The 23522-nt window shown below is 41.6% G+C and overlaps 2 protein-coding genes across 5 annotated transcripts in view; one reads left to right on the forward strand and one right to left on the reverse strand.

The window, feature by feature from the left end:
- The window catches only part of CLCN3 (chloride voltage-gated channel 3), an 87224-nt gene extending 65231 nt beyond the window's left edge, over positions 1 to 21993 (reverse strand). For 2 of the 4 annotated variants that reach the window (XM_057721175.1, XM_057721170.1), the window contains exons 1-2: positions 21782 to 21993; positions 10152 to 10327 (exon numbers count right to left, since the gene is read on the reverse strand). In XM_057721175.1, the coding sequence (XP_057577158.1) occupies positions 10152 to 10311 (160 nt within the window). In that variant the 5' untranslated portion in view covers positions 10312 to 10327; positions 21782 to 21993. The other 2 variants (XM_057721172.1, XM_057721171.1) reach the window with 2 other exon arrangements.
- A 592-nt stretch (positions 21994 to 22585) lies between these two features.
- Positions 22586 to 23522, forward strand: part of NEK1 (NIMA related kinase 1) — a 226719-nt gene continuing 225782 nt past the window's right edge. Inside the window, exon 1 of the mRNA XM_057721154.1 lies at positions 22586 to 22891. The gene's annotated coding sequence lies outside the window, so the exon portion shown is untranslated. The remainder of the gene's footprint in view (positions 22892 to 23522) is intronic.

The raw sequence follows: 23522 nt of genomic DNA on the forward strand, positions 1-23522 counted from the left end.
TATACAGACTATGTGAGGACACAGGGAGAAGACAGCCATTTACAAGAGAAAGACCTCAGAAGAAACGAACAACCCTGACAAAACCTCCATCTTGGACCTTCAGCCTCCAGAACTGTGAGGAAATTAAATTCTGTTGTTTAAGCCACCCAGTCTGTGGTACTTTGTTACAGCAGTCCTAGTAAACTAATAAACCAGTGACTCAATTTCCAAATAACTAATGCATATTATAAAAGCATGCGTGGGTAATAGATCCACTCAAAGCAAAAGATAGGCCAATGGATTTTAATTTAACGCAACACAAAAAGTTCATTAGTATGGGTTCACTTGCCACATTGCAATTAAAAGTAGTAATATTTGATACTACTACTTTGGGTGTATTATCAAAGAAGAACATCCACAATGATCTGCAAAGGCTATTAAATTATTTCTTCTTTAACTATATCTTTGTATAAGGCCAATTTTCTTATATATTTCTCATGTTTCAATTGAACAACACATTACACAATGTTGAATGAAGAAACAGATCTAAGAATCTGGATGTCCTATTAAGCTATACATTAGAGATAGTTAGAAAAACATGAAACAATGTCACTCTTCTTACTCAATTTATTTTTACTTTGAAAAATAGTTATTTTTTCATAAAAAATGTTATTGTTATAAGTAGTTATGGTTATTTTTAAGTGAATTAATAAAGGATTGAAATTTAATTTTGAATATAGTAAATACTGATAGCTGTAACACACATTAAAAAAGAAAAAAGCTTGTTAGACTCCTCAATAATCTTTTAAGAATAGAAAGGGATCTTGAGAACAAAAGGTCTGAGAACTATTGCCTTAAAAAGTATACTTAAGAACTTGGTGTACCCCCCAAAAAATAATAAATTAAAAAAAAAAAAGTATACTTAAATATGAGCCGAAGCCAGGCCTTTTGTGGATACGTGAGAGAATGCTTTGTTTTGTTTTACTTTTTTTTTCTTTTTTAAATGTCTGTGCTAGCTATCATAGCTGCAATCATGACCTTGCCACATGGAATGTAAGTTTTGGACATTCCATTCATCATTTACCTATGACTTCCAGTAGGTACAAAATTATTTTCAAAAAAGACCCCCGACCCTGCCCATGAGTACAGCCTCCACTTTTCATTAAGAGTTCTAGTGGCTTCTATTCAGTCTTAGGTTTTGTTATACTTTCCAACTACTTACGGAAAATGAGCTGAATGTAAGTAAATAGCTCTGCTATAATTTTAAAATATAATTCTAAAATCACTGCTATCGGGACTTCCTAGGTGGTGCAGTGGTTAAGAATTCACCTGCCAATGCAGGGGACATGGGTTCAATCTCTGCTCCGGGAATCCCACGTGCCTCGGAGCAACTAAGCCCGTGCGCCACAACTACTGAGCCTGTGCTCTAGAGCCTGTGAGCCACAACTATTGAGCCCGTGTGCTGCAACTACTGAAGCCCACGTGCCTAGAGCCTGTGCTCCACAACAAGAGAAGCTACCTCAATGAGGAGCCGGAGCACCACAATGAAGAATAGCCCCGCTCGCCACAACTAGAGAAAGCCTGTGTGCAGCAACGAAGATCCAACGCAGCCAATAAATAAATAAATAAATAAAGTTACAAATCAAATCAAATCAAATCACTGCTAATATATATTTAACCTTCGGTAAAAAAATAACAACAATAATAGAATTTGATGACTTCTGAAACTCTCCATACTGTCCATCTATTCCAAGATTCTCTGAAATACATCTATGGATCCTGCCAGAACACCATAAATAATCAATGCCTGTGCCATATAATAACAGTACCCTTGTGGAATTGGGTATTGTGATTCAAGTCAGCAATATGGATGGATGTTATCACAAAAGCCCTGTGAAAATCACTGCTGTTTACTCCAAGCATAGTCTTGAAAATCAGTCTAGTATGTAGATAAGAACCACTTCATAATGTTACTCAAAAGCAGATTATCTTAATATCAGTAATAGGGCATCTGCTGAGAAACTGATTGGGTTTTTCTCTCATAAACACTATGAATCACTTAACTAAACAGGTTTCCTCATTTCACTTGCTGCTACAAAGCTTAGAGCCAAATTCCTAGTCTCCCCTCAGAAAGTAAGTAGTATATTGCTAGTAAGTTTTCATTGGCCTCATTCATCTCTACATTTTATGTCCTTGCAACCTGTTTTCCTTTGCTTCATCCTTCTCAAATACTTATGTTAATTATTGAATTTTGTGTGTCTTTATATGCTGCTTTACGTCTTTTCTTTCAAATGAAGTAAAACATTAGTGTATTTCTCACTGAAAATACATTAGCATTTTTAACTAACAAGATCTAAGATCCTGGTTAATATGAATCCACTTTTAAGAAACAACGCAGTTTCCTGGGGCTGATGCCATGCTTCTGTGTCTGCAGAACAACGGGGTGGACCCTGGACTGTGAGGTTTGGCCGAATCCTAAGAGGCATCCTGCAGATGGCCAGTCAGCTTCTGGCAAGGTCCCTCTGCATCCACTTCACCGGGCCCTTCCTTCTGAAATTTCTAGCATAGGCAGTACCGACAAACATATCAATCAGAGCAGTGTGCGACAAATAAGGTCACAAAATTTTGAATAAAGCTAAATCTAACAGTAGATATTCAAATGAGAATGCTGGAACCTCTTGTAACAGCTCAGAAGGTAAGTTAAGTTTTAGTAGAGGTGGAAGGGTCACAAGACCTGGAACAGAACAATCCACCTCTCAGCCCCAAATGCTATGCAGTCATGTGTGGTTTCTGAGTCCTGAGGCTCAGGATGCGACACATATGTGAAATAGAACACAAATTTGTGATGTCTCTGCCTTCTGTTCCCAGTGATTATACACCCCAAGGTCTTGGACAAAAAACATAACACCTGCCATTTGAATTTAGTATTTCTAAAGTTTTTTTTAAGGTTCTCTACAGACAGAAGCAATCAGGAGTGAGCCCTCTGGACACTACTGTTCCTCGCACACTTTCTCTCTCGGCTTGTGACACTACCATCTACACACAATCTAAGAACCTGGGAGTTACTCTTGATACAGCAAGTAAGCCATACTGTTCACAATTCACTCACGGTAAGAAGGGCTATAAGAATCTAAATTTTAAACTCATTACCATCATTAACAGATTAATCACTGAGAGTTCATATGCTGAACAGTGGCTGACTCAAGGTTTCACCATCAGTTTTCTTACTCCCAGTGAAAACAGTACATTTAGAATAACGCTGCAGTTGTACAGAGGAATGCTCGTGTGTTTCATTTTCAATGAAGCAAGAACTATATGGTTCTCTTTATACAACTGTGACAACAAAATCCTGGCCCTCTCTTCCTGCTCTTGTAATGAAAAGTTTTGCATTTTCCAAAGAACCTGAATTACAGACTAAAGAGACTCATTCAATATACTTAATATAAATACACATCAAGTCTAATTTTTCAGCTTTTCACTGGTTTAGATTTTTGATACTATTAATTAGTCATCACTATTAAGGATAACTTCTATTTTTTAATCACAGTGTGTTCTGGATTATTTGGGATTCACTCTGAGCCCATAAGGCTGATTTCATTTTTTGAGATCTGAGTCCATCTCTTTAAGTTATTTTCAAAACAAGGTCTATGCGACAAATAAGTAATTCAATTATCCATTGGAGTCAAGGGAGTCCAAAGTGGTTTATCTCTACAACCTAAATCCTAATCCAGAGTCATGTTTTAGCTTTAGAGGTACATCCCTTTTTAGTACTACTGGAAATGTTCCTGACATCTCACCTGAATGCTATATTAAAGGAAACTGTTCAAGCTGGGGAAAGAGTCTACTACATCCAAAGGGGAAGGAACACAGAAGAAAGGAGGACCACTGCTAGTTACAGAGGGAAAAACTAAGGCTAAGCAACTTGCAGGGGCTACAGAGCCAGTAACTGGCAGAGCCAAGGTGTAAGTTCAGGTCTAAACTTGAAAGCCAATGAACAAAAGATTTCTACTCAACACATATGCCAAACACTACCAGTCCTTTCCAGTGATTATTCCTTGGTATTCTAGAGAGATATTGAGTCATAAAAGAATACTCAGGACTCAATTGCTTGTCCTACTGTCTACTTCCATGCTCTAGACACTGAGCAGACACAAAGATGAACTCTCCCCTTGCACACCTGCTGTGGCCCAGGTCGGGAGGTCTCACTGAGACCCCCACTTCTTCTATTGTAGGACGGAGCTCTCCCAGCTACTGTGAACAGAACCACGTCGGCTCTGCTGAAAGAAAGGATATCACCATCCTACCAAGGACAGTCTCTGTCTCACAACCTAATACCTTTTCCTACTGCTGGGCCTTCATACATTACCTCCCTTTCCAAAAAAAACTCTTAGCAGTTCTAAACATGTATCAAAATAATATCCTTTTTTCGAGATGTAACATTTAGAATCTGTACCACCCAATTTGACACTTACATAGTACTTACATAGTTGCTATAAACTACTGTTCCACAACTTGTACCTTCAACTACCCTAACTCAGGACAGACTCTGTACGGAAAACATTAACATTTGCTTACCCTATGGTCATTCCAACTTCTCCCTTGCTAACAGAATCTTAATTTCATATGGCTGGTAATGTGCCTAAGTGCAGGGAACAAATCATGATTGTTCTAACCAGTCCATAATCCCCCAAGTCAGTGATCAGTCTAGGTGTGGTCATGTAACCCAGTTCTGGCCAGTGATGTGAGAGGAGGTCTACTGACTGGGTTCTAGAAAATTATCCTCCTTGATCTAAGAAAACAAAAAACAAAAAAAAAAACCCTTTTTTGTTCCCTTGCCTTCCTTCCTTCCTACGTGACAGTCTGTCCTATAGAAACCTGTGGATGAAAACCACCAACACTGGATGCCTGTGTGGAAAGATGGAAAGAGCCAGGTCCTCCTGTGTCTTTCTACTGCCCTGAGTTACTTCCCTGCTTCACATACAGGGCCAAGGAGCTACTTTAACACAGGAAAATGGGTATGCTGTTAAATTTCACCTGATTTTTCAAATTATGAATACATGTGTTTATCTGGTTTATAACTCTGTAATTAAAATTAGGAAAAAAATCCATCAATGATGAAAAGAGCACATGACTAAAAATGGCAAAATACTGTTGTTTTTTAAATCACAGAACATTCAAAATAGCCAGAGAGCATACAAGGCAGCAAGAACCTGAAGTGCTAACATTGTGAAAAGAAGTGAAACAGGTAAACCCAACAGCCTTGGCCACTGTTTGCTCTGAGCCATTTCCTGGTTCAGAGCAGCACCGTGACTGAGAGGCCCAGCTGAGAGCTTTCACCAGGCTCACGGCACCATGGAGACAAAACCACCAAGGCAAGTGGACTTGATCAGGCCAATATCCTGGAGAAAAGAGACAGAACAGTTCATTCCATGATGCTTGTCCCTAAAAGTATCTACAATTCCTAAACTTCATGAGCAAGAGGGTGAGAAACCAAGCACAGAGCAGTGGTTAAGAGACTAAAATGGTAAGCAGAACTGTCATCCGTCTCAAAATGCCAGGGAGACAGAAAGTGAATTTCAGGGCCCAATAAAGAGAAAGAGTCTTTGTAAACACACTAGGCTTTCTACTAAAATCCTTGAGGGCTGTGCCCTAAAAATAAAGTGAGCCAAAAATAGACTAACCCTCAGAAAGTCTGAAATCAGGCTGCAAATTTTCTCCATCTTTGATGGGATCATCATAATTGGATCCTAGATTACCAGCCTGCCAAAAAAAACTAAATACACTACTGGTGGGACTTCCCTGGTGGTGCAGTGGTTAAGAATCCACCTGCCATGCAGTGGTTAAGAATCCACCTGCCAGACTTCCTAAGTGGTGCAGTGGGTAAGAATTCGCCTGCCAATGCAGGGGACACGGGTTCAAGCCCTGCCCCAGGAAGATACCACATGCTGCGGAGCAACTAAGCCCATGCACCACAACTAATGAGCCTGCGCTCTAGAGCCCGTGAGCCACAACTGTTGAACCCATGTCCCGCAACTACTGAAGTCCACGTGCCTAGAGCCCGTGCTCTGCAACAAGAGAGGCCACCACAATGAGAAGCCTGCGCACCACAACGAAGAGTAGCACCCCCTTGCCACAACTAGAGAAAGCCCATGTACAGCAACGAAGACCCAATGCAGCCAATTAAATAAATAAATATATATATAAATACATAAATAAACTTAAAAAAAAATCCACCTGCCAATGCAAGGGATAAGGGTTCGATCCCTGGGCTGGAAAGATCCCACATACCATGAAGCAACTAAGCCCGTGTGCCACAACTGCTGAGCCTGCACTCTAGAGCTCGAGAGCCACAAGTAGTGAGCCTGTGTGCCACAACTACTGAAGCCCACATGCCTAAAGCCTGTGCTCCACAACAAGGGAAGCCACTGCAATGAGAAGCCAATGCACCACAACGAAGAGTAGCCCCTGCTCGCCACAACTAGAGAAAGCCTGTACACAGCAAAGAAGACCCAACACAGCCAATAAATTAATTAACTAATTTTTAAAAAAAAGAAAAAAAGAATCCACCTGCCAATGCAGGGGACACAGGTTCAAGCCCTGGTCCGGGAAGATCCCACACGCCTCAGAGCAACTAAGCCCATGCACCACAACTACTGAGCCTGCAAGCCACAACTATTGAGCCCATATGCTGCAACTACTGAAGCCCACATGCCTAGAGCCTATGCTCTGCAATAAGAGAAGCCCACGCACCACAACAAAGAGTAGCCCCCACTTACCACAAATAGAAAAATCCCACGTGCAGCAATGAAGACACAATGTAGCCAATAAATTAATTTTAAAAAATCAAATGGAAATTCTATGGCTGATAAATAACTGAAATTCAAAATTCAATAGAAAACAATAATAGTGCTACATACCTGTTGCAACAGCCGAAATCCAGGACATTGACAACACCAAATGCTAATGAGAATATGGAGCAATGGAAACTCTCATTCACTGCCAGTAGGAATGCAAAAACGGTGTGGCCACTTTAGAAGACAATTTGGCAGTTTCTTACAAACTAAACATATTATTTGATCCAGTTATCACCTTCCTTGGTATTTATCCCAATGAGTTGAAATATTCAAATGAAAAGAAAAAAAGATAGAAAATACAGAAAAGAGTATAAGAGACACAAGGGTCTCAGTGAAAAGATGTAACACATGTGATTGGATCCCAAAAGGAGAGGCAAGGGGGAAGGGCAGAAACAATATTTAAGGACACGCTGGTCAAAATTACCCAAATATGAATTTTAAAGAAAAAATCAAGTCATAATTCGGGAGCTCTAATAACCCCAGCCAACATAAATACAAAGAAAACCACACTTACGCTCACTGTGGTTAAGCTTCTGAAAAACCAAAGACAAAGAAAAAAGCCTTCAAAGAAGCCAGAGTGGGGAAAAAATACAACTGATAGCTGACTTTTCAACAAAGGCAAATGACACCAAAATTACATCTTTAAAGTGTTCAAAGAAATCTAAAACTAGATGTAAATCTAAAATACAGCTCCAAAAATATCGTTCAAAAATAAAGGTGAAACAAAGGCTTGCACAAAACCTGAGTGAATTTATTGCTAGCAGATTGTAATTAAAAGAAATACTAATGAGAGTTCTTCAGGCAGAAAGATAACTATCCCAGACAGAAACATGAAAATGCAGGATAGAAATTTCTGAAGAACAATGGAAAAAGTAAAGTCACGAAATCCAAATAGGCATTGATATAAGAAAACAATAATAATGTCTCATGCAGTTTAAAATATACAAAGAATTGAAATAGAGGACAGCAATGGCACAAGAAGCAGGAGGCGGATAAAAAAAGGTAAAGTATCCTAAGGCCCTTACATTTTCCATAAAGTGGTAAAAGTACTAATTTATAGTAGCACCAATAAATTAAGAGTGCATGTTATAATCTCTAGAGTAACCCACCAAACAAAATATAAGAGAATGCATAACTAACAGGGTACTGGGGGGAAGAGAAAGAAAGCAAGGAAAAAAAAAAAACCAAAAAACCACAACTGTGACAAACAGAACACAAATACAAAGACAGTAGATTTGAACTTCTGTCAGTGGTTACATGGACTACATTTACATAAAACCAATGAGAAAAAGTTAACTCATATATATGCTGGGTTTTGGTATAAAGATAGCCAAATATTTCAATGTAACAGAGTACAAAGTCCAGAAGGAAACCTACAGAAATACACCCACTTGATAGATGACAAAGATGTCACTGCAGTATACTGGAGAGTGAAAGGTTTTTTCAATAAATGGGCCAACTAGTTATCCATATAGCAAAAAATGAATCTGAACACTTAACTCACATCACATATAAAAATTAATTGCAGGTAGATTATAATCTAAATGTGAAAGACACAAGAAATAAAACTTCTAGGAGAAGAGAGAATATCTTCTTGACCTTGAGCTATGGGAAGCTATCTTAAACAGAACACAAAAAGTATAAAGAATAAAGGAAAAGATTAACTTTCATTAAAATTGACCACACCTTCATTGAAAGATTCCATTAAGAGTGAGAAGGCATACCACAGAGCAAGAGAAGACATTAGCAACACATAAATCTAACAAAGGACTGGATCAGAATGCATAAAGAACTCTTATGAAATAGGCAAAAAGACTGAACAGGCACTTCAAAAGAGGCTATCTAAAAAGCCAATCCATATACAAAAGGCATTTAAACTCAAAAGTCATCAGACAAATGCGAAATACGAGACTACTGCACCCATACTAGAATAGCCAACATTTTAAAAACTGATAACATCAAGTACTGGTGAAGATGTGAAGCAACCAGAACTCTCACACACTGCTCACAGAACGTACAGCCTACAACCACTTTGGAACTACCCTTTAACAGTATCCTGGTAGCAATGAGACCCACATATCCTGTCACCTAAGATGCCATTCTGAGGTATAAATCCTACAGAACTGTGTACATGATATGCACTAAAACATAAGTACATGAAAATTCTCAGCACCATTAATAGCCAAAATCTAAAAAAAAAATTTTAAAAATAAAAAATCTAAATGTCCTTTAACAATATAGATGGATAGATAAATTGCAGCATATTTACATGATGGCATACTACATGGTAGTGAAAATAAATTAACTACTGTTATATTCAACACCACAGATGAATCAAAACATAAGTAAATGATACCAGACTCCAAAGAGTTTATACAATATAAATCCACTTATATAAAGTTTAAATACCTGCAAAAGTAATCTATGGTGATAGAAATCAAAATAATAGTTACCTTGAAAATTGGAAGAGAGAACAAGGGAGGATTCTGGGGGAATTGGTCATGTTTTATTTCTTGATTGAGGTATTTGAGTGTGCTCACTTTGTAGAAATTCATTAATTTCCATGCTTGTGAGGTGATGATTATTGTGACAGTTAATTTTATTTGTCAACTTGACTGGGCTAAGGGATACTCAAACAGCTGGTAAAACGTTATTTCTGTGTGTGTCTGTGAGGGTCTTTCCTGAGGAGATCGGCATTTGAATTGGTAGACTAAAAACTTCGTTTTCTGCTTGATTTGGGACATCTTTCTTCTCCTGCCCTTGGGCATCAGCACTCCTGGATCTGGGCCTTCAGACTCAGACCAGGACTTAGGTCACTGGCTCTCCTGGTTGTCAGGCCATTGAGTCTGGACTGGAACTACTCAACTACTCCACCGGCTTTCCTGGGCCCCAGTTTGCAGATGGCATATGGTGGGACTTCTCAGCCTCCACAATCACATGAGCCAATCTTTCGTGATAAATCTCTTTCTATATGTCTCTCTCTTATAGATTTATAAATATTAGTTCTGTTTTCCTGGCAACTCCAATTACAGTTGTATACCTCTCTGTACTATGTTATACTTAAATGTTAAAGTTTATCCCTATATAGGGGTTTCTTTTGGGGTAATGAAAACTAGACACAAATGGTAGTTGCACAACACTGTAAATGTACTAAATGCCACTGAATTGTACATTCTAAAATGGTTAAGTTTATGTTACATGAACTACATCAATTAAAAAGAGAAGTAACCCCAAAATTTAACCTCAGTAAAACAATGTGTATATTTACTAGCAAACATTTATGACTACAAATATTAAGAGCTGTAATGCCAAACTTACCAACTGCTGTGTCACCGTCTAACAAATTGTCATCTTCAGAAGTCTGAAAGTCCATAATCACACCTGCTCCATCTAAAAGCTCCTCATCACTGCTCGCACTTGTTATACTGTTGTAGCTGTTTCTATAGTAGCCTCTATGGAACAGCTGCTCAGACTCCATTTAGCTGTCTGGTTATCTGAAAAAAAGGGGGGGAAGGAACGGCTTAACACTTTCCAACATATAATAAAAATCATCTACTTTAACAATTCAAAGAAAATTTGTGATCTCTGTATTAAAGAAAAAATAATACCAACTTCACTCAACATAGCAATAGCTAACTCTATGGTGTTAAGTCCTTGGGGCTCACTTAATAATTCTATTCTCACCAAGCAGCTGTAAAAAGGAATGAGGAGTTCTTCAGGCAGTGGCATAAAATGATCTCCAAGATCAATTGTTAAGTTAAAATACGAAGTACAGAGAAGCGTTTACAGTATACCACAATATATATGGGGGTTCTCCCCCAAAAAAGGAGGGGCTGCAGTAGAGGGTGAAATGCAGGTTGTGTATGTTCAGACCATCTCTGGAGGGAGTTCCAACAGAGTTGCTTGCCCACAGGGAAAAGGAACAGTGGCTGAAATACCAGGTCTGAGAGGGAAACTGTATGTCTCTTTTGAGTATCTTATCAGATGCAAATACTAACTTTAAAATACTGTCATTTAAACAATTTTAAAATTTCATTCTCCTTTCATCATTTTAAAATTTAAACCTTCAGAGCCCATGGTCAAATATCAGCCATGAAAAATCTGATAACAGGTCACGGATCCCATTTTTTCCCAGCAGATAACAAGCAAGCACAGGTTTTCACTGTTCTTACTCCATACTTTAAAAACAATGTAACTCCTAAATAGTTTGATGTTTTGAATGCATCCACCTACTTGCTCAACACAAAACATAAGTGAGCTAGACACCAGCAACAAGCTTGAGAGGTTCCTGTGTGGGACTTCAAAGGCAGAGTCTCAGGAGCAGTCCAACCAGTAAGCCTGGTAAAGCAAGACTTCTTAGCTTTGTCAGGATGAGCACACACAGAAAGTGAAGTATGACAGAAATGAGGCACACTCCACTTGCAGTGCTGAATTTTAACACTGAGACTTGAAGTGTTTTAAGACAAGCTCTCGTCCTCAGCAAAGTCTCCTTTGGCACGCTGAAAAAACCTCAAAGAGCTATAACAATTAAAAATTATCTGTAAGGCTTTTACACTTTTTAGAAAAACAAAATACTGATAACTACTTTTAAAAGATATATAAATTCCCTAACTTAAAGACCCCCTGAGAGAAGGTGAAGCTTGAGAGCTCTAGTCTCAGCATGTGGCACAGTGACAGGAACATAATATACAGATAATAGTGGTCAAAATGCCAGACTGTTTACTCAGCCAACCAGATAAAATGAATTCAGTCTTCAATAATGAATCCTCTCTACAACAGTGTTAGTCTGGTCTTGGGAGAACAACCAAAACCTAGCACCTCAGTTACAAAGAAAATCTTAAGTATTTACTGCTTTGCAACTTTATTAATATTTTATGATTACCGCTACCAAAGATGGTGTATTATACTGAGATTTGCTAGAAGATACTAATTAAAACAAGAGTTTTATTTCTAGGTAAATATTAGAATACTATAAAAATAACTGTTCATGCTAAGAACTATGTAGTGTCCACAGAGGTGATCAAATTCAATATTGTGGCTCTTGAGTAAGCAACTAAAAGGCTTAAAAAAAAAAAAAAGCACTAATAGTTTGAGTCATTTTAATTTTAATGTAGCAAAGCATGTATGCTAAGGTTCTGCAAAGAACACAGACACTCTATTCTTCACTTTTTTACGTGACAGTCACACTAGAAGTGCTTAAAACATGTGATAACATGCATCAATGAACATTAATTTGCTAGAGGCTACACATCACTGAGAAATCACTCTAAAATAAAACTGTTTGTGTCCTAGGCCCTCAATCGGCAAATTACAACATATCTCCTCCATATTCTCCCTGAAAGTCCCTCAAAAACTATTAGTGATAACTGGTAACTTAACCCTTTCAAAATGTTTAAAGAACTTCATTTCATGAACACCTCTGAGACATCTAGACTGCACCTTTCTTTAAAACAACAGCAACCAACTCTGTTAAAAGTTTATTAAGCTCAGGCCTGCATGGATTCCTATTTCTATAAATACAAAAACTTAAAAAAAAAAAGCTGTTCTTATTAATTCAGAAACTTGTAGAGCTGAACTGTCTGATCAGCAGCCACTAGCCCTGAAACAAAGCTCTAAGGAGAAACACCTACTGGAGTTGGGTGACTTCATGACAAAAAAAGAATGTTGAATGTTTCATTAATAAATTTATATTGATTCCATGCTGAAATAATACTTTAGATATACTGGGTTATAAAATATACTATTAAAATTAATCTAATCATTTTCTTTTTACCTTTTTAATGTGTATACTAAGAAATTGGAAATTACATATGTGACTTGAATTTGCAGCACAAATATTTTTATTGCATGGCACTGCTATAAAATAGTCAAACTTCTATGGTAGCATAAAGCAAATACACAGAAGGAATCTGGACACCAGTGTTTATTTTATTTATTTGGTTGCACTGGGTCTTAGGTGCTGCAGGTAGGCTCCTTAGTTGTGGCATGTGAACTCTTAGTTAAGGCATGCATGTGGGATCTAGTTCCTGACCAGGGATCGAACCAGGGCCGCCTGCACTGGGAGTGAGGAGTCTTAACCACTGCACCACCAGGTAAGTCCCATGGACACCAAGGTTAAATAGCTTTAGGTTCCAAACTCATTTCCCAGGCTTGACCAAAAAGACTAGTTAAACCATAATACAGCAGCTGAAATTTTGCATATAAAAAAATGAAAACAACACTACAAAGTCATTTCTTTGTTTTAAATTTTCAAAAATATATTTAAGGGACTTCCCTGCTAGTGCAGTGGTTAAGAATCCGCCTGCCAATACAAGGGACAAGGGTTCAAACCCTGGTCTGGGAAGATTCCACATGCCACGGAGCAACTAAGCTCTTGTGCCACAACTACTGAGCTTGTGCTCTAGAGCCTGCGAGCCACAACTATTGAGCCCATGTGCCACAACTACTGAAGCCAGTGGGCCTAGAGCCCATGCTCCACAATAAGAGAAGCCACCGCAATGAGAAGTCCGCGCACTGCAACGAAAAGTAGCCCCCGCTCGCTGCAACTAGAGAAAGCCCGCGTGCAGCAATGAAGACCCAATGCAGCCAAAAGTAAGTAAATAAATAAATAAAATTAATTAAAAACATATATATATATTTAAAACCATTTCAAAACATTACAACAGACACAGAGGCTTGCGAATATACCCTTGCAGAGCTATAAAGAGTAGCGCTAACCCATGGAAATCTCCAGGAAGAAGCCTGGTGCACTGCAGTGAGTTCTCAAATGATCTATGCCCAGTGACCTTGACCCCTCTCACATGATCTCCACACTGCAGCCAGCACGGTCTTTTCTAAAAGCAGGTCTGATGGGTCACCTCTGCCCACGCCATGGATTAAGGTCTTAATCACGTCTCACCACACTTAGCAGACAAACTTTTCCACACACCAGACAAAGCCCGTGCAGACCGGCCTGGGCCACCTCTCCTGGAATGCACATCTCCCTCTCAGTCCCACCAGACTAAACCTGGCTCCTGCCCCAGGCTCATGCTCCCTGGGCCTAGAACAGACCCTCCCCTCGTCATCTAGGTAACGCTCCTACACATTCCTCAGCTCTCACCACAAGTATCCCTTTATTTGGTTAACAAACTCTCAAGAATTTACCATATGTCAAGAACCATCCTAAGCACATGATAAGTTAACCCATTTAACTTTGTACTTAACACAATCACAACCCTAAAGCTTCAGTGCTATTATCATCCCCATTTAACAGATGAGAAAACTGAGGCAAAAAGAGTTGTAGTAACTGCCCCAAAGTCATGCAGCTGTAAGGAAAGCCTTCCTAACCTATCTCATATCTGGGCCAGGCTTCCCTGACCAGGTCAAATTCTTACTGTGCATTCTCACACTTCTCCTCCATAGCACTCACCCACAGTGTAACATTACCCCGATTCACTCGATAATTAACATTTGTCCTCCCCTCCAGAAGGTGGAGTGAGGCCTGGCTGTGCCCATTTGTGCCAACTCTGCATGTTCAATGCTTAGCATAGTACCACGCACCTAGGAGGGGTTCACTTTTTTAAATTAAACTTTTTGTTTCGAGATACTGTGATTTCACATGCGGTTGTAATAAATAATACTGAGAGCTCCTGTGTACCCTTTACTCAGCTTCCTCCTATGGTAACATCTTGCATAACCATGACATTGACACAGAACTTTCCATCACAAGGACTCCTCACGCTGCCCTTTACAGTCACACCACTTTATCCCAGTCCCCCACCCCTTCCTTAACCCCTGGCAACCCACAGGCTGCTTTCTGTTTCTACAACTCTGCCACTTCAACAACGCTGTATAAATGGAATCGTGCAGTTGATGACTTTGGGGATTAGCTCTCTGCACTCAGCATGACTCTCTGGAGAGCCATCCAAGGGTTGTGTCTGTCAACAGGTCCTCCCTCTTCGTTGCTAAACAGTGCTCCATGGTATGGACATACCACACATGTTTGTTTAACCATTCACCCACGGAAGAATATCTGGCTCTTTCCTAGATTTGGTCTATTATAAACAAAGCTGCTATCAATATCCATGTACAGACCTTTTGCGAACTTAAGTCTTCATTTCTCTGGGATAAAAGCCAAGGAGTGCAATAGCTGGGACATATGGTAACTGCACATCTGGCTTTTCAAGAAACTGCCAATGTAACATCCCTACCAACAACATATGGGTTAGCCTGTTTCTCTACATCCTTGTCAGCACTCGGTGATGTATTTTTTTTTAGCCATCCTGATAGGTGTGTAGTGGTATCTCATTGTTCTTTTAGTTTGTATTTTCCTAACGGCTAATGATGTTTAACATATATTTATTTATGTATGTATGTATTTTTATATTTTTGGCTGCTTTGTGTCTTTGTTGCTGTGCACGGGCTTTCTCTAGCATGGTGAGCAGGGGCTACTCTTTGTTGCAGTGCACAGGCTTCTCATTAAGGTGGCTTTTCTTGTTGTGGAGCACGGACTCTAGGTGCACAGGCTTCAGTAGTTGTGGCACGTGGGCTCAGTAATTGTGGCATGAGGGCTCAGTGGTTGTGGCACAAGGGCTCAGTAGTTGTGGCTCACGGGCTCTAGGGCTCAGGCTCAGTAGTTGCGGTACATGGGCTTAGTTGCTCCGCGGCATGTGGGATCTTCCTGGAGCAGATATCGAACCCGTGTCCCCTGCATTGGCAGGTGGATTCTTAAGCACTGCACCACCAGGGAAGTCCCTGAACATATTTTTACGTGCTTACCTGACTATCTGCATGTCCTCCTCAGTGAAAGGACTGTTCATATCTTTTGCCAATTTTCTAACTGGACGGTTTTACTTCTGAGTTTCATATTTTAGAATACATATTCTAGGGCTTCCTAGGTGGCGCAGTGGTTAAGAGTCCACCTGCCAATGCAGGGGACACGGGTTCGATCCCTGCTCCAGGAAGATCCCATATGCCGCAGAGCAACTAAGCCTGTATGCCACAATTATTGAGCCTGTGTGCTGCAACTACTGAAGGCCATGCACCTAGAGCCCGTGCTCCACAATGGGAGAGGCCACGGCAAGTGAGGAGCCTGTGCACCACAGTGAAGAGTAGCCCCCACTCACCGCAATACAGAAAGCCTGTGTGCAGCAACAAAGACCCAACACAGCCAATAAAATTAATTTAAAAATAATAATAGAATAAAATTTAAAAGAATATATATTCTAGATACTAGTCCTTTGTGAGATATGTTGTTTGCAAATATCTTCTCCCACTCTGTAGTCTGGTTTTCTTCCTTTTAACAGGGTCTACCACAGAGCAAAAAAATTTAATATGATGAAGTTCAGTTTATCAATATTTTCCTTAAGGATTGTGCTTTTGGTGTCAACTGCAGGAAATCTACCTACCAAAGATTTTCTCCTAAGTTTTTTCTCAAAATTTTTATACTTTTACATTTTACATTTAAGTCTGTGGTCCATGTTGAATGAATTTTTGTTTAAGTTGTAAGGTTGAAGTTTGGTTTTGTTTTTGGACATATGGATGCCCAACTGTTCCAATGCCATTTGCCAAAAAGGTTAATTAGCTGGGTATATTTGTGTGAGTCTATTTCAGAGTTCTCTGTTCTATATCGTTGATCTGCGCGTCTACACCTACAGCAATAATGCACAGTACTGACTACTGTAGCTCCTGAAATTGGATAGATTGATTTCTCATACTTAATTCTTTTTTCAAAACTGTTTTGGTTATTCTAGTTCCCCTGCCTTTCCATATAAATTTTAGAATAGTCTTGTCTATCTCTACAGAATCCTGCTGGGTCAGTTAATATCTACGGTATGAATGAATAACAAATGCACAACAAATGACTGATACATCTGTACTTAGACCTTGTATGAGAACTCAAATTCAACAAGACCTAAGCTGAATACACATTCGCCCTGAACCTGCTCACCCTCCCACTCTCCCTATCTCATTTTACAGGATCACCATCTACCCAGCAGCCAAAGTCAGTTTTCAGAGTCAATGATTACTGTATTTAACAACTATGTGGTGAGCATCCAGCATATGTTGGGGTGATGAGTAAGAAACAGTCCCTGTTCCCAAGGCAGTGAAGGTGAAAGAGACAAACAGCGACATATGGTATGAAAAGTACCATGTGAGAGGTATACACAAGGTACATGATGCAGGAACAAGCTGCTGCCTGGGAAAGTCTGCAAACACTGAAAGAGGAAATGAGTACTGAAGGATTAGAATGAGTTAACTAGGCCAACTATGAGGTGACAAGTCAATAAAGGGAAAAAAAAAAGTACATGCGAAAACACAGTAGCATGATAAAACCTGCTCGGGTAGCTCATGTAAAAGGTGGGGGGTAGTTCCCAGGTCTGGTGGTTGAGACTCTGTGCCTCCACCACAAGGAGCATGGGTTCAATCCCTGGTTGGGGAACTAAGATACCACAAGTGCGTGACCAAAAAAAAAAAAAAAAAAGAGTTGAGGGGCTGGAGAGTAGCTGGGGAGGTGGATGGAGGCCAGAGAAAGGGAGGGGTTCCTAGGTCCTGCTGAGTATCTTACTTACTCATGTCAACACATAGGAAACCATTAAGAGATTTAAATGAAATCATCTGATCAGATATGAACTTTAAGAAGCCAACAGCAGCGGCAGCGTGGAAGGCAGATGAGAAGGGCAAGAGACTGAAGACCATAAATCCAGGGAGGAGTCAGGTGGCCCTTACTCCAGGGAACTCTTGAATAGCCCTGAATGTGGCACAGTGAGGGCATCACTGAACTGAGTCACAGCGACACGAAGGAGCAGGAAGGGCTACGAGAAGCACTTAAGAGGCCATGGTAGTTAACAAAATGTGACGAATGGTGAAGGAGAAATCTAAAGTATCTGCTTGGTTTCTGACTTGATTAATTGATTCAAAACAGTTGGAAGAAACAAAGTGCAGTCTCCTACCTCTTACAGCAACTAAAACCAGAGCATTCTCTCCAACGTCAGGATTACACACCCAGGCTTTAGTCCTATTCAAAGCCAGACTACAGTCAGGGGATGGTGCACCAATCTAGCCCCCAAACTGCACACACTGAGCAGTTCAGCACCAGGACTAGGGGGTGGCGAGCAGAAAGGGTGAGACCCTGGAAATGGGGCTAAGGGACCCAGAGCTGAGGGAGATACACTGATTCTTCACTGCTCCCAACAAGGTTCTGCCCTCTCATCAAGGGGACCGGGTAAGGGCTGAGGACCACGGCTAAGTTTCAAAGGTGTGTCAGTCAGCTATGTGACCGAACAGCAGGCACAATCTGCCATAAAGAATAAATGAAAATCCCAAATGTCAACAACCAGAGAGATGAACAAAAGTCTCAAGACCAATGACAGCAGGGAGTGGAACTCTGACTGATAGAGCCACTTGGAAGTAACGGGCTTTCTCATGTAAATATTTTAAGAACTACGTGTGCAAAATACTCGTTAAAGATTAAAATGTGATGATAAATTTCAACATAATCACTCATTTACTAAAGTTTATAAAATGGCTACTCATGTACCAGGAACTGTAAAAAATATAAATAATTTTTATTAATGGCATATTTGTATAGGCCTTACAGCTTTCAATAAACTTCAGCATAAATTATATATTGTCCTCAAAAGGTATATGGTAATTTTTTTCTGTAAGTTACTATATATCCATATAGTAAAAGGCAACATATGACAGATGTCACAGAAGACACTAGAATTGTTACAAGAGCTCAGAGAAAAGACCACATCCCACTGTAATTGATAAGAAGCCTTCTTTGGAGGAGATACACTTGAATTGGACATTAAAAAGTAAGTGGGGGGAGGTGGTCCAGTGGTTAGGACTCCAAGCTTCCAATGTGGGGGGGCCTGGGTTCAATCCCTCTTCCAGGAACTATGATCCCACAAGACGCACAGCGTGGGGTGGGGTGGGGAGGTAAGTGGGATTTTACGGCGCAGTGATGGGAGAAGAGGTTAGTTAACTGAAGCAACAGCTAGGGTGAATCAAGCTATGTAGCCAAGAAGGCGACGAAGACATTTGGAGATGAGTATGTGCACAGAACACAAGTCCCTACAAGATTTCATGGTCAGTTAAGTTTGGGAAATAAAACACACCCCGTCTAGAACTGTAATGGCTAACAGCATAAGAAAGTTTCTTGAGAAATCCTGTAGTAAACATTAACTTCATAAACAAACTTCATTAAAAGTTTCTGAAATTTATTTTACCAGGGAATGACCCCTCCACCCCTTATAACATCATGAAACTTAGATCAGAACATCACCATATTAAAAAAGAATTTATCCTGATACAAATTGTCAATACTTACAAGAGATGACAATAATGAAAGTGATCTCTCCCCAAAGTAATATTTCTTGATATTTTATTCTACTGTCCATCAAGCTGTCTGCATGTTTAAATTGCTGTGTCTTAGATATTTTTCTTGAAAAAAGTATCAAACAGATAACCTGCTAAAGGAAGTAGCTGTCTATTCTGAAGAAAATTTCCTAGATTCATAATTTCTTTTAGATCCAGTCAAAAGTTAACTGCTAGATGATTTTAAAAGGAAAATCACACACAAATATAAAGCTCAGACTATAACACGTAAAAAGGTAAACAATCCAACAAAAAGATGCTGTGGAAGACTTACACTTTGAAAACTAAATAATTTCCATGACTTTACAAGACATAAATCGTTCAGCTACTTCCCATGAGGACAACAAACGTATTTACATTTACCTGCCTTGTTTCCAAAGTTGCAGATCAAATCTCTGTATTTCAGCAATGCAAATGGACAGTTTCCCCATGTGGGTTCATCTTTCATTTTATACTTCACTGAAGAACACTGATCTTTAAGAATCAAAATGTATCACAGCTACAACATTTTTATACACATGTGAAAGTGCTAACTGAAAAACACAAGAGTTTATTAGAGTAGTAGGATGAGGATTAAAAAAAAAATTTCCCAGAGTTTCTGTAATTTTACATTGCTTTTACAACTGGAGAATAAATGGACCTATGGTGCCAATCTCTCTCACCCTATCCTTTCTTCCAGCATATTGTTGAGTCTTACTCCCAATGAAGTGCAGCCACTGAGAGCAAGAGCTCCGAAATCACACTGCCAGGCTTCCATCTCAGTTCTGGGCAAATTAATTAAATCCTCTATGCCTCAGTTTCCACATCTCTATAATAGGAAAAATGAAAATACCTACTTCAAGGGGTTGGAGTGAGAATTGAGATAATCCACAAAACCACTTAGGAAAGACCCTGAATCACAAATTCACTCAATAAACATTAACATATAATATTTCAGATCCCTGCTGAAATGTCTGACTACAAACTAAGCTGAAAGTTCTATAAAGCAGTGATAGTGGCCAAAACTCACAGGATACTGCTTTCATATCTGACCCACCACAGAGCTCAAACCTGGCTTCCTGAGAGGTCTCAAAATTATTACCCACGTCACAACAGGAAATGGAAAGCCTATCACCAGCATGACCTGTAAAACAGCCAATTCACTAACATAAAACCATAACTTCAGCAGATCTTTCCCCTAAACTGTATATATGCAAAACCAGGTTAAATATTTGCATTCCTAATGAGCTATGTATAACTGAAAACACATGCTAAAACACAAGTTCCAACTAAAGATGTAGGTACTATACATTCATATTGACCTCTTAAAATAATCTGGCCTGTTTTTCAAACAAAGAATCACTCTTTGAAGAGTATGGGGGTAAGGTGTGGGAGGAGATGCAATGGGTTCTGCCAACAGTTGCTGTTCCTATTAACCAGAGGTCTTAAAAGCAAGCTTAATCTGAGTAAATACCTGTAGGGCACACACCTGGTTTTGAAGCCACACTATGTAACAAGAAAACAATCAGCAGCAGCACCTTTTAAGATGAAAATCAACAATCTATACATGAGCATTTTAACTCCTCTGTGTACGCTTGTGCTACACAGACAGTATTTCCTAGTGACTCATAAAGCCAAGTAAAACTGACTTGACATCAAATTATTTCCGTGTAGACCTCGTCAAGAGAAGATTCTTCTAAATTAACTCTTGAGATGAAAAGAAAAGCATTTCTGGAAAGATTCAACAATCAAAGACATAAACCACAATGATGCTGCAGTAACTGAATTCCATGCTATAAACTCAAAACAGTTTCTAGTCTGCAGAACTTAACTTTTCAATTACTAAAAATAAAAATTAAAAAAAGGTACGGTCACTGTTGATTCATTTCTTATAAAAAAGAATTTTCTTCCAAAGGAAACACAAATCTCAGCCTCTGATATGCATAAGGTATACGTAATTATCTTCTATGTGCTCCGATTTTAAAATGCTATACAAATAAAGCACACTATATACAAAATCAATTTCTGAGTCTAAGGTGGTTTCCGGTCCAAGTTTAAGATCAAAACACAAATGTTATATATACACACAAACTATGTCTTGATATACAGATAAATTTAAGGAAATACACACTGAACATAACTTTATACTTGGGCAAATTTCGCGAAACTAAAACCCACAATTACTCTCTTCCTGGCACCTACGTTTACTCTGCTCAAAGGTCTTTCGGCAGCTCCCCAAGGAAGCAGGTGAAAGCTTAGAGAATGCCCGCGGGCCACACCTGCTGCGGGCTAACCTGTCGCAGGACCAGGACGGCGAGGCCAGCGGCCGGCCCCGGCCCCACGGACGCCACGGCCCCCGGCCCCCGGTCCCCGGGCCGCCGCCGCCACTCACCTCGCCGCTCAGAGGCATATCAGCCCCAGGGCCGCGTCCTGAGCCACCGGAGGGCTCCGCATCTGAGGGCGGCCGGCGCCGCCAGCCCCACCGCGACCGCGACCGCGACCCACGGGCTCAGGCGGGCAGGAGCCGCATCAAGTTGGAGCCCCGGCTCCGCGGCCCTGGACTCGACCCTCTGCTGCCCCGAATCAAACACGACCACCTCCGAGCTCACCTCCCTCTGGAGGGACCGCAGCTGCAGCCATGCTCCAACTCGGGGAGGAACTGGAGCGGCCGGCCACCAGCACCTCTCCTCGGCGTTCGGCCCGACTCCGGCCGCGGGCGACGGGACCGCAGAAACGGCTGCGGCTCCGGACCGTCCGGCCCGACCCACCGACCCCGGAAAGCAGACAGGAGCAGCGCGAGCAGGGCCGACAGGTGCGTCGGCGCCTGACGTCACCGCGTAGCCGTGAACTGCCGTTCGGCGTCCGGCCCCCTGTAGGAGCCGCGTCGGCGCCCATTGGGCCGTGTGGGAGCAGGGGGCGGGACGCGTGGAGGCAGGTGGCAGGACTTGTGGAGGCGAGGCGGGCGGGGAGGGGCGTCCCAGTGGGAGCAGGGGGAGGGTCTTCTGGGAGCAGTGGGCGGGTCCTCTGGGAGCAGGGGGCGGGTCTTGTGGGAGCAGGGGGCGGGTCTTGTGGGAACAGGGGGCGGGACAAATGTAAGCGGTGGGCGGGCCGAGTGGAGGCAGGGGGCGGGTCTTGTGGAAGCAGTGGGAGAACCAGGTGGGACCAGGGGGCGGGTCTGGTGGAGGCAGGGGGCGGGGCGTGTGGTAGCACGGGGCGGACCGTGTGGAGTCAGGGGCGGGGCTTGTGGGAACTGTGAAAGCAGTGAACGAACCAGGTGGGAGCAGCATGAGGGCGGTGTGGGGGCAGGGGGCGGACCCAGTGGAGGCAGGGGGCGGGCCTTGGGGAGCAGTGGGCCGGCCGTGTGTAAACTGCAGGCGGGTCGTGCGAGGCCGTGGGCGGGGCCCGAGCGCCAGGGGACGGGGTCGGCTGGGGGCGCGACCTTTCCCAGGTGGTTGGGCACGTCCCTCGCGCTGTGGGGTCCTCCTCGTGGTGACCTCGCGGGAGGACGGAGGCGGCACCAGGCCGCGCTCCCCGAAGGGCGCTGTGCGCAGTCGGGCAGGTGGTGGGATCAGTTTCGGCGCCTGCAAGACCGCGGCGTCCGGCAGCGCGGAGGCGGGTCTGCAGTGGCAGGAGCGCTGGTTCCTTGGGTAGCCAGCCTGCTTGCGCTTAAGGGCGGCCTCGGCTCCGCGCCGGCACCGGTGAGACGGAAGAAGGTGAGGGTAAGTGCTGGAGGAGAGTCTGCTGTCGAACGTTGTACAGCGGGGTGTGCAAGAGAAGCTCCTTTGCCTCCCTACCAAATTGTATCCAACTCTGTATTACACACTACTGCTTTTGCTTATGTACACTTTGGGGACCCTCCAGTAAAATCACAAGTGAGTAATGAACATCTGAACTAAATATGTATTTTTTTTTTGCATCTTGGAGGCACATAGCACTCTGTAAACATTAATATCAACATTCTAGATTCAACTCATCCTTTTTGGTAGCTGCATACAACATATCCCATAAAAGCGCTTTAAGCAGGGTCCAGTGACACGGTTCTATTTGTTGTTGTAGGACTGAGGCCCCTGTTTTGTTGCTTTCTTGCCAGCTGTGAACCAGGGATCACTCTCCGCTCCTACAGATCTTTCTCAAGTCCCAGCGTATGTTTCTCACAATGTAGCAACTTACCTCTCCAAAGCCAGCAGGAGAATTTCTCTTGCTTTCCCTTGCATTTGACTTATTTTAAGGTGGGCAGTGAGGGGAGGGGTTTACATAACTAGGTCAAGCCCACCCATCATAATCTCATTTTTTATGAACTCAAAGTGAATTGACTAATAATGCTATCATGAAAGTGAAATCCACCACATT

Source organism: Hippopotamus amphibius, chromosome 2, assembly GCF_030028045.1.
Source record: "Hippopotamus amphibius kiboko isolate mHipAmp2 chromosome 2, mHipAmp2.hap2, whole genome shotgun sequence".
Taxonomy (NCBI): domain Eukaryota; kingdom Metazoa; phylum Chordata; class Mammalia; order Artiodactyla; family Hippopotamidae; genus Hippopotamus; species Hippopotamus amphibius.